We start from the raw sequence: 9,196 nt of genomic DNA, 5'->3' as shown, positions 1-9,196 counted from the left end.
AAAACTTAAGTCTTCAGAAATTACTAAAAGTTTACATATAGAACTCTTTATTAAGTTTAACAAGTATGGTAACTGTGACAAGCCCGCTTCTAATATTCTATTATACTATAAAGCAAGCGGTAACAAATTACTTCTAAATTGAAAATATACTATTGAGTGCAAAACATGCCAGATTGTGAAATCATTGTAAATAACAAATAACTTCAGCAATTTTTATCTGATCGCAACCAACCCGCTACCCATAGGGTAGAAGGGTATTATAACTTTGTGCCGGCAGGAAATGTATGTAACAGGTAGAAGGAGGCATCTCCGACCCTATAAAGTATATATATTATTGATCAGCGTCAACAGCCGCGACGATCTTGCCATGTCCGTCTGTGTGTCTGTCCGTCTGTCCGTATGAAACACTGGATCTCAGAGACTATAAGAGATAGAGCTATAATTTTTCGACAGCATTTGTTATGTTTGCACGCAGATGAAGTTTGTTTCAAATTTTTGCCACGCCCACTTCCGCCCCCGCAAATCAAAAAATATCGCATAACAAGCGTAATTTTAAAGCTAGAGTGCGAATTTTGGTATATATAATAATTACTATAGTAGTTATGATTCCTGATAATTTGGTTGCGATCAGATAAAAATTGTCGAAGTTATTAAAGAAATACTTTTGTATGGGCAAAGACGCCTACCCTGCAGAACTGGAGGTGTCGATTGCCCTGGGTAAGTGCTTACCTCGCCGATCATTACATGGGTACTTACTAAAGTGACCCTATAGTAATCGAACGTCGAACCACCAAGTCGACTCGAGTTTGCGATTGGCCCTAGATAAGTGCTTACCTCGTCGATCACTACATGGGTACTTACTAGATTAACCCTATAGTAATCGAACGTCGAACCACCTAGTTAATAAATATATGCGCATTAAAGCATAAGTACAAAATAACGGCAAGCATCGCTTTTGTTTTTGTTATTATGTGGAAAAAGTATACACAAGTTTAAAGAGAAAACTTCGATTATGCTTTACATCGCTGTTTGTTTACGCGTCTTTGTTTTATTTTGTGCTACTCTTTTACTCAAACACAGCTGTGTTTCCTAGATGATGAAATTATTGCAAGCATTTGAGTTGAGAAGTGCAAAGCGGATCCGCGATCAATTATTAGGTGAGTTACTTAAAAAATAATTTATGTATGCATTATATGTTTAATGTGTAAAATATTAAATAAACAGATAATAAGAGAATATCAAGCAGTTAGTATAATGCATAGTTCTACAGTGGAAAGCGACAATGTGCCTAAAGAAGAGGAAGTGGAAATTATGACAGAAAATCTACGTTATGGAAATAATGACAGGGGAATGCGGCCCAAAAAAAGAAGACAATTTCTTTGGTGTTATGATCGGTGAGTATTTTAAAAGATAATTATTTAATAATTATTATCCACTTCAATCTATTAAAACTTTTTGAATCCTTTTTATTTCCAGATTCAATAACTGAGGACCAGTTGAGATTAGCCTTGCAGCTCCAAAAAAAAAAAAAAACGATATTTTAAAACTCAAGGTGCCTTAGGCTGATGTCAGAGTGCGAGCGAGAAGCGATGCGATAATATTGGGCGAGAACGAGCGATAAACCACTGCAACCTTTTTTATATGCAATCGCTCGAAAGATGACAGAGTGAGAGCGAAGCGAGTTGCGAGTTCAAGCGAGAAAGCGAGAGCAAAGCGAGAGAGCAGTTTGCAACCTGCTTTATCGCTTCAACTCTCTCAGAGCGTACGATTGTTTTGTTGCATTCTGTGATTTAATTACCGCTTATTTTCAAAATTTGGCCAACGCTTCTCCAGCCGACTACTAATTTTATTTAATATATAGTCAAAAATCGAAATATACATCCTTGAATAGTTAAAAAAAACTTTTCTGGGTGGTTTCTCAAGTCATTATATAAATTTTTGAACTCTTTTTCCTTTCTACTTTTTCGTTTCTACTGCAGTTAAGCGGGTGGACGCCACTTTTTTTTTAAACAAAATTAAGTGTTGCACTTGAAGCAAAAAAATCTTCGTCCGAATCCATCACCATCATATTAATAACTGAAAAATAGAACAATGTAGCTCGCTCTTGCAAAGCTCTCACTCTGACATCTTCTCGCTTTGCTCATCGCTTCTCGCATCGCTTCGCTTCGCTTCTCGCGCGCACTTTGACATCAGCCTTAAAGTAATAAAAGTATTATTATTAAAATAAAGAAAAAATAAAATTAAACAAAAACTGTAATTGTAATTGTAAATTTTTTTTAAATTTATAATGGCCGACCCCTCTATGGGGTCCGATGTAAGCACTTATTTTACCGACCCTTCAATGGGGTCCCATGTAAGCACTTATTTTACCGGCCGTTCCATGGGGTCTAATGTAAGCACTTATTTTACTGACCCTAATATGTTGCACTATTTCACTAGTTCGTGGTAATCGAGGCGGTGGCGATTGACCCTATTTGCGGACATTTCATACAAAAACGGAAATTAAGAAATGCATGGCTAGACGCCACTTTGTAAGTAGTGACTGGCTCCTGGTAAGCGCTTATTTCACCAGCAACGAACTAGCGCTCAGAACTGCAGGGTACTTACTGGGGGTCTGAGTTGCTTTGGCTGACAATCTGAAAATTTTGCCGTCTATGGTATATTTTGAATACGGTACTATGTCGATATACCAAATATACCATTTGGTATATTTTTAGTATTTTGTAGTATATTCGGTATATTTTAAGAAAATACAGCTCTTTACCATTCGAATGGTAAGAGTATCAAAGAATTTATTTGCTTCAAGCGAACAAATTTTGTTTAATTCTATTTAAATAGGTACTAAGTATGTATCTTAAGTCGAACCCTCTCGGCTGTGGCTTTTCCTAAGAAAAAACATTAGCAATGCATAATGTGTATAGGAATATGTTATGATTTCTATGAAGGAGATAGCAAACATAGCGGCCTCAATAATGCATTATTAAGCCTCATACAATGATTAGCCAAGACACTGCAGTTAAATTTCCATTTACAATAAATCAATAACCATTAAATAACTCAGCATGGATAATCGAAAAGCATACAAGAACATAGCACTATTTCGATTGTAAATACTTGCACAAAGAAGCGGGAAAGGTCAAGTAGAACAAAAGACAAAAAAGATCATGTAATCAGGTACAATTTAAATATTTTTGTCATTTTGTGTTGCATACATTTACAAAAATTTGAACGTATATTGTCGGTTGGCAGTAGTCAAGGACAGAGCAACTGATTTCAATTGCATTGCACTTGAAATGTAATACATTTTGAATATATTTAATTAAATTGCATATACGTAACGAAGCGAAATATTACGTATACGTAGGGGGAACATGCGCAATATTCGAAGCTAGGATCGTCACTCAGATATATGTATTCTGATAACTGGCCAGCGCTCGCAACAATGGATATTCCAGTGTCATAAATTTAGTAAAGCGCAAGCACAAACACGAAACTGACGAACTGTTGACGAATATCTGTCTATTTGCTTCTCGTGTTGGCTTGGGCAGCTGCCACATAAACATAAATCTCGCAAAGATGCAGCGTTGCCTAGCTTAGAAGCTCAGAATATCATCTATAAATGCCTCTTACCGGTCTCGCTAAGCTTGCAGTTTGTTCTAACGAGTGGAACAGCTCACAGGCAAGTCGCAAGGATCATCAGGAATTCAAATAACATTACACAAAAAAATCATCTTTCGTCATGCTGATACAACGCTACACAGCCGCCTTGGCAGGTGAGTTAACCAAACCCAACTGTTCCTCAGGGTCGGTCAGAAAAAGCTCAACGCTGGCGCGTAACTCAAGAGTGACCGACCGCCTCATCATTATTAGCACTTCCTTTGGAGAGACTGCTACTGATTCTCTTTGTGTGGGCGTCTGTCTGCCTAAGTTTTTGCTGCCTTGCATATTTACGAGGCATGCGTCTTCTTTTTGGCCACAAGCACTAGCAATGGCAATAGCTGCAATTCTTGGCAGCCAATTGATGTTGCAGTGCGTTCGTTTCGTAGTTGCACAGTGGTAGAAAAATGAAAACCCTAACTAACTTTGAAATGTCATATTTTAATAAAAAATTGAATCGAAATAATTTGTAATAGAAGACAATGTTGCTTGGTTAAATTAGCTTCAACAATTAAATTGTTAAACCAAGTGCAAATGAATATTTGAATACTTGTACATATATAGACACTAATATAACTTAAAAAAAGTAAATATTTAAGTATTGAATTTATCATTAAAAATCATTTCACTCACTTCGTTTTCTTGAAACATTGGAATTTTCCTAGACAATTTGCCAATAACTTTTTTTAGAGTGACAATAGATTTGATCTGAAAAATTGAACATATTCTACACTTAAAAAATGAATATTGATTGCAATCAAAAAAAAATAGAATCATTGATCATTGAATATTCTTTACTTGCACCACTGTGCCAGACGCTTGAGTAGGAAACTGATAAATAAAGATCGCAATGTAGAGCCGTCCGCATTTGCTATCAGTGCAAATAATCGCAGCTTGGCCAATGTACTTGGCCCTAAAATGGACATGGACCGACTGTTGTCGATGCAGCAGCTCAGTTCATTTCAAATTGTGATCTCGGCTCGATCAAAGCAAACTCGGAGCGAACGTTGCGTTTTATTAGAACTTGACCAGATTTTTACATTTAGAAAGCTTTAATGGTGACTTCTCTACTTATTGCAGTTCTGCTGCTCTTTTGGACTGGAAGCTACGCCCAATTACAGGTGAGTCTAAATGAAGACTATAGTTGAGACCCCATTGATACTTAAACTTATATCGCAGGGCCAAAGTGGTTATAATTATGTGCGTCCCGAGCTGGCAACCACGGCAGGAGGAGGAGCTGTGGCCGGCCGTTTGTCACCTGGTACTTATCCCACGGGAACTGCGCTGCCCTTGACACCTGCACCAGCAACAGCCTATGGAGCGGGATTATTTCCATCGCCAGCGGTGGGTTATACACCCAGTGGACAGGCAACGACCGCTTTTGGAGCTCCTGCCGCTGCCAGCGCCAATCTACCAAGGCGTCCAACGGGCACAGGTCTGCAGACAGCATCCTCGGCAACTCGCAGCGGTCCTTACGGACCACAGACGCAGTACGGCAATGCAGCTGTTTCCACGACGGGATCCCGTGCGTCCGCAGGCGATGAGTACAATGATGATGCCGATGGCGATTACTCGGCAATTCCAGGCGTTGCTGGTGTGGATTATCCCGTTTATGCGCAAGTGCCACGCACTAATTTCGATTGTGCTCAACAGCCTCTTCCTGGCTATTATGCTGACATTGAGGCACAGTGTCAGGTCTTCCACATATGCGCCCTTAATCGCACGTACTCGTTTCTCTGCCCCAATGGCACAGTGTTTAGCCAGGAGACTCTGGTCTGCGTTTGGTGGAATCAATACGACTGCGTCTCTGCGCCAAGTTTGTATGCCAACAACGCTTACATCTACGATTACAGCGGAAGTAGCTCCAGTTCTAGCAACGTTAACTTGAATGCCAACGTATATCGTGGTGGACAGCAGGCCGTCAACACAGCCTATGGTGCAGTTGCTCCATCCTCGTCGCCAGGCGGAAGCTTGCGTGCTACAGGAACACCTCAAGTTGCTGGCTACAATGCGGCACGTGGCTCGTATCCCTCACCCTCCCCGACGCCGACACAATCGCAATCCTTATATGGCGGTGGTGGTGCCATCTTACGACCAAGTGGTGTTCAGAGCAACGTAGCTGATCAGGGAGCAAATCGCATAATTCCAGCCACAGCTGCTGCTGGTCTGGCAGCCACTGCAACAGGCATTCTACCAGAAAATGCTGTTGGCAGCTTTGCTCAACCCGTTGTGCCAGTCGGCAACCGAGAGTATCTGCCACCAGGAGGCGCTGGACAACGTCAACGGGCCCCAGCAACATAGTTGTTGAATAGACGACCCCAATCTGTTTCTGTACCCGGTTAAATGACAATAGACTCAACGTCCTTAGGCTTAGCATAATTATTAGCATGTTCTACAACCACATCCAGGAGCTCCTTATTTTCCCCACATTATTTGTAGTTAAATTCAAATGTATTCATTGCTAAAATATAAACTGTATTTCTTCAAAATATCTACTCTTTCTTTTACAGCAAATTTATAATCGAGTAGGTTTAACTTTATGCTTAGTCTACAAAGTTGTACACAAAATAAATAACGTACAACTCACGTACTTCAACAATCCATAGTTAAAATTATGTACAATATCCAATTGTAATTAACATTCATTTACTTAGTTTATTGAGTTCGCTTAGAAAATCAAATTGCAAGGCGTTTTTGGAACTGATCCGTGTCGTTTTAGCATCCTTTAGCAACTTGCCATAATCCTGTTTAAAGTCGGACCGTATAAACAAGTGTTTGCCCTTCCTCAACTTGGGTTCGCCCTGTTTGGGCAGCGGAATTGTCGGATTAAAAGCCATTTGAGTGCTGTCGTACTGAGCAAGCAGTTCATGCGCATTCCTAACGAAAAGAAATAAATATTTGATGCATTTATTTGTAGCAAATTGAAATGAAGTTACTTACAGCTTGCCAATGTCTGTGGGCAGTGCGCCTTCTCCTGATGCCGGCACTCCGTTGGCTATATGGGCTGCCATGCGACGTACTGTGGGATGATAATGACGACCCAAAAGCGTAAGTTCATAAAGTGCTGTGCTTGCGGCATTACAATACTCGGGATCGTCCAGTTCGGGATCATAGCGACCGGATCCAATCGTTGTGTCCGTGTCGAGCAATGCATCCAGAACAGATGTTAACTGGAATGTCTGCTTAATTGTGCCCAAGGTCGCGAGAGTGCCGTTGTGTAAGAGATGCAGACTTCCAGTTAAGAGGCGCTTCACAAATGCCATCAAGCGCTGTTGGCTCATGTTGCGTCGCCGCTTGACCAACACCTCGTCCAAGGTGCGCAGAATAATTGCAAAATCATCGTGATTCTTTCCAGCTTGCACCACCAACATGTTGCGATAGAAATGTTGATAGAAGCGAATTGGATCGATATTCAATACCTCGCCTTGACCAGATAATATAACGAAAATTGTCTGAATACAATGCAACTGTTCGCGATAACCAAGGTCCTGCTCTTCTAGGATGCGATTCAGCACGTCAATGAGATCGGCAAAGAACTCCAGATTGATCACATGCGCAAACCTACAAAAAAGATATATCAGTAAATTATTCAATAGGTAAGTTTATGCGTGGATACTTACTCTGCAAGGCCTTCAAGTATGGCACTCAGCACACGTGATGTGGGATCATTCTTTAGGACGCGGAAGTAAATGGTAAACACCATTTTGATAATCTCCGTCAACTTGTGGTGCTTCGTCTGTTTGTTTTCCTCTGCGCGCGTCTCATCCAGCTCCCTATTCACTTCAGTAAGTTTCTTTCGACGCTTTCGCTCCTTCTTGGACAAGCTTAGAAGTCGCTGACGATGCGATTCAAGTTTCTTTTGCTTGAGCTCGTTCTCTTTTTCAGCATCCAGATTCACATGCTTTATCTTCAGACCCATCATACAAGTAATGCACTCCAAGTGCACATTGTTCTGCTTCGTCTTAATCAGATGATTGATGCGACGCACCACAAACAATGTCATGTCCAGACGCTTGTCATTGCTGAACAACGTACGAAAGCATTGATTGACTGCCTGTCGCATCGCACCGTAGTTGCAGTTGAGCATGTAGACTAAAAGTTGGGCAATATTCTGCACGTAATTGAAGTACGGATGGGCAAGCAGAAGTTCACACATGCACTCTACTGCCACAGTGGCCATTTTGACGGATTGTGGCGTCTTGTGGCCACCCCTCTTGTTCACCTGCGCTGTCAGCTGTTCCAGCTTCTGTAGAAACTTTTTGAACTGTTGCAGCAGGGCATTTTCAAATGTGACACGATCCAATGTTGCCTTGCGCACGGTTTGCATCTTGGTGTCCACTTGACCCACACGATACTCGGGCAGAATATCCTTGAATATTTCGGTGACCGACACAATCGCTAGCTTGCGTACAGCTAGCAAATTGACCATGCCAGTTGCTCGATTCTTCTCATCCATTAGCTCGTAGAGCGCATTGAAGTTACGCATCTTGTCTTCGGGTTTTTCGAGCAGACCTGAGCAAATGATGCCAATACGATACTTTTGACGCTCGATCTCCTGTTGACGTGCAATCAACAAGTCTGTGGTTGATATCAGCTTCTGCTTCGGCATGGGTGCCGCATCATTGACCACATCATCATCACTGTCTTCATAAACTTCTTCGTCATCCTCGTCCTCCTCATCTTTCCCTTCGGCTTCATGCTCCTCGTCCACTGCCTTACGCTTTGGCTTCGGTATATAGTCGACCTCTGTTGTCCGTGTTATAATCTCTCCATCGCGTGATTTAATTGGCAATAAGTTGACTTTAATCTTTTGAGCTGCCTGCTCTTTTTTGGTGGCCGTTGCATAGGCCTTCTCTAGACCCACAGACAGCTGCTGATCTTCCGTTGGCTTTGCCTTTCGCTTGCGTTTATTTTCTTGCAGCAACGCCAAATCATCGCCGTCCAACATATCGGCCACATTGTCCAGCAACAGGTCTCCGCCTTCATCATCATCCTCATCCTCATTTAGTCCAGGGACAAAGCCCAGGGAAGCTTGTTTATTGTACTTCTTGCGTTGGGCGAGATTGTCGCGCTTGTGTGCCTTTTGTGAAAAGATATTCTGCCCTTTCTCACGTTTCGAGTTCAATTGCTCGCGTTTTTGTTTAATCTTTTGTTGTTGTTGCTTGGACAGCGGCGTCTTCTTAGACTTCAAATGTGCGGCACGTTTTACTGAACTAATTTTCACCTTTTTCTACAAGTACAATATTGTTTACATACTGGTTGAGTACTTTGATGTTGTAATTTATACTTACAGTGCCCATTTTATTTTATTTTAAGCTAATAAATCGTATATTTTATTTATAATTTTACTAACAATTCGAACACACGCGAGCACATGGAACTGCGAGGTTGCCACTAGATGCATTTATATAGTGATGGCAGATCAAGGCGATAGTTTCATTATTTGTCATATATTATTAATAAATTAATTTTTTTTTATTTCAATTAATTTTATTTTGGAATTGTTTTTTTTTAATCACCATAATAATTTAAATAATTA

General features: G+C 40.9%; 2 protein-coding genes across 2 annotated transcripts; one reads left to right on the top strand and one right to left on the bottom strand.

The window, feature by feature from the left end:
- The first annotated feature begins 3,686 nt into the window (after nucleotides 1-3,686).
- LOC117575615 (uncharacterized) lies at nucleotides 3,687-6,126 on the top strand. Its single transcript, XM_034259889.2, has 3 exons — nucleotides 3,687-3,773; nucleotides 4,738-4,778; nucleotides 4,837-6,126. Exons 1-3 carry the CDS (start codon nucleotides 3,740-3,742, stop codon nucleotides 5,956-5,958), a joined length of 1,197 nt encoding a protein of 398 aa, XP_034115780.1. The 5' UTR covers nucleotides 3,687-3,739; the 3' UTR covers nucleotides 5,959-6,126.
- Nucleotides 6,112-9,066, bottom strand: LOC117575612 (nucleolar complex protein 3 homolog). The gene is made up of 4 exons (XM_034259885.2): nucleotides 8,949-9,066; nucleotides 7,278-8,887; nucleotides 6,598-7,218; nucleotides 6,112-6,534 (listed from the first exon to the last, which is right to left on the bottom strand). Exons 1-4 carry the CDS (start codon nucleotides 8,955-8,957, stop codon nucleotides 6,300-6,302), a joined length of 2,475 nt encoding a protein of 824 aa, XP_034115776.2. The 5' UTR covers nucleotides 8,958-9,066; the 3' UTR covers nucleotides 6,112-6,299.
- Between the last annotated feature and the right edge of the window lie 130 nt (nucleotides 9,067-9,196).

The sequence above is a fragment of the Drosophila albomicans genome, chromosome 2R (assembly GCF_009650485.2).
Source record: "Drosophila albomicans strain 15112-1751.03 chromosome 2R, ASM965048v2, whole genome shotgun sequence".
NCBI classification, from domain to species: domain Eukaryota; kingdom Metazoa; phylum Arthropoda; class Insecta; order Diptera; family Drosophilidae; genus Drosophila; species Drosophila albomicans.
Note: the sequence above shows the minus strand (reverse complement) of the source record. Positions and strands in the feature narration are given on the sequence as shown.

Bases quoted from the DNA above. Each gene is read 5' to 3' on its own strand.
- LOC117575615 (XM_034259889.2), top strand. From the start codon at position 3,740: ATGCTGATACAACGCTACACAGCCGCCTTGGCAG. The intron at 3,774-4,737 runs GTGAGTTAACCA...TACTTATTGCAG, and splicing joins CTACACAGCCGCCTTGGCAG to TTCTGCTGCTCTTTTGGACT. The intron at 4,779-4,836 runs GTGAGTCTAAAT...CTTATATCGCAG, and splicing joins GAAGCTACGCCCAATTACAG to GGCCAAAGTGGTTATAATTA.
- LOC117575612 (XM_034259885.2), bottom strand. The intron at 7,219-7,277 runs GTAAGTATCCAC...TCTTTTTTGTAG, and splicing joins ATACTTGAAGGCCTTGCAGA to GTTTGCGCATGTGATCAATC. The intron at 6,535-6,597 runs GTAAGTAACTTC...TCTTTTCGTTAG, and splicing joins CCCACAGACATTGGCAAGCT to GAATGCGCATGAACTGCTTG.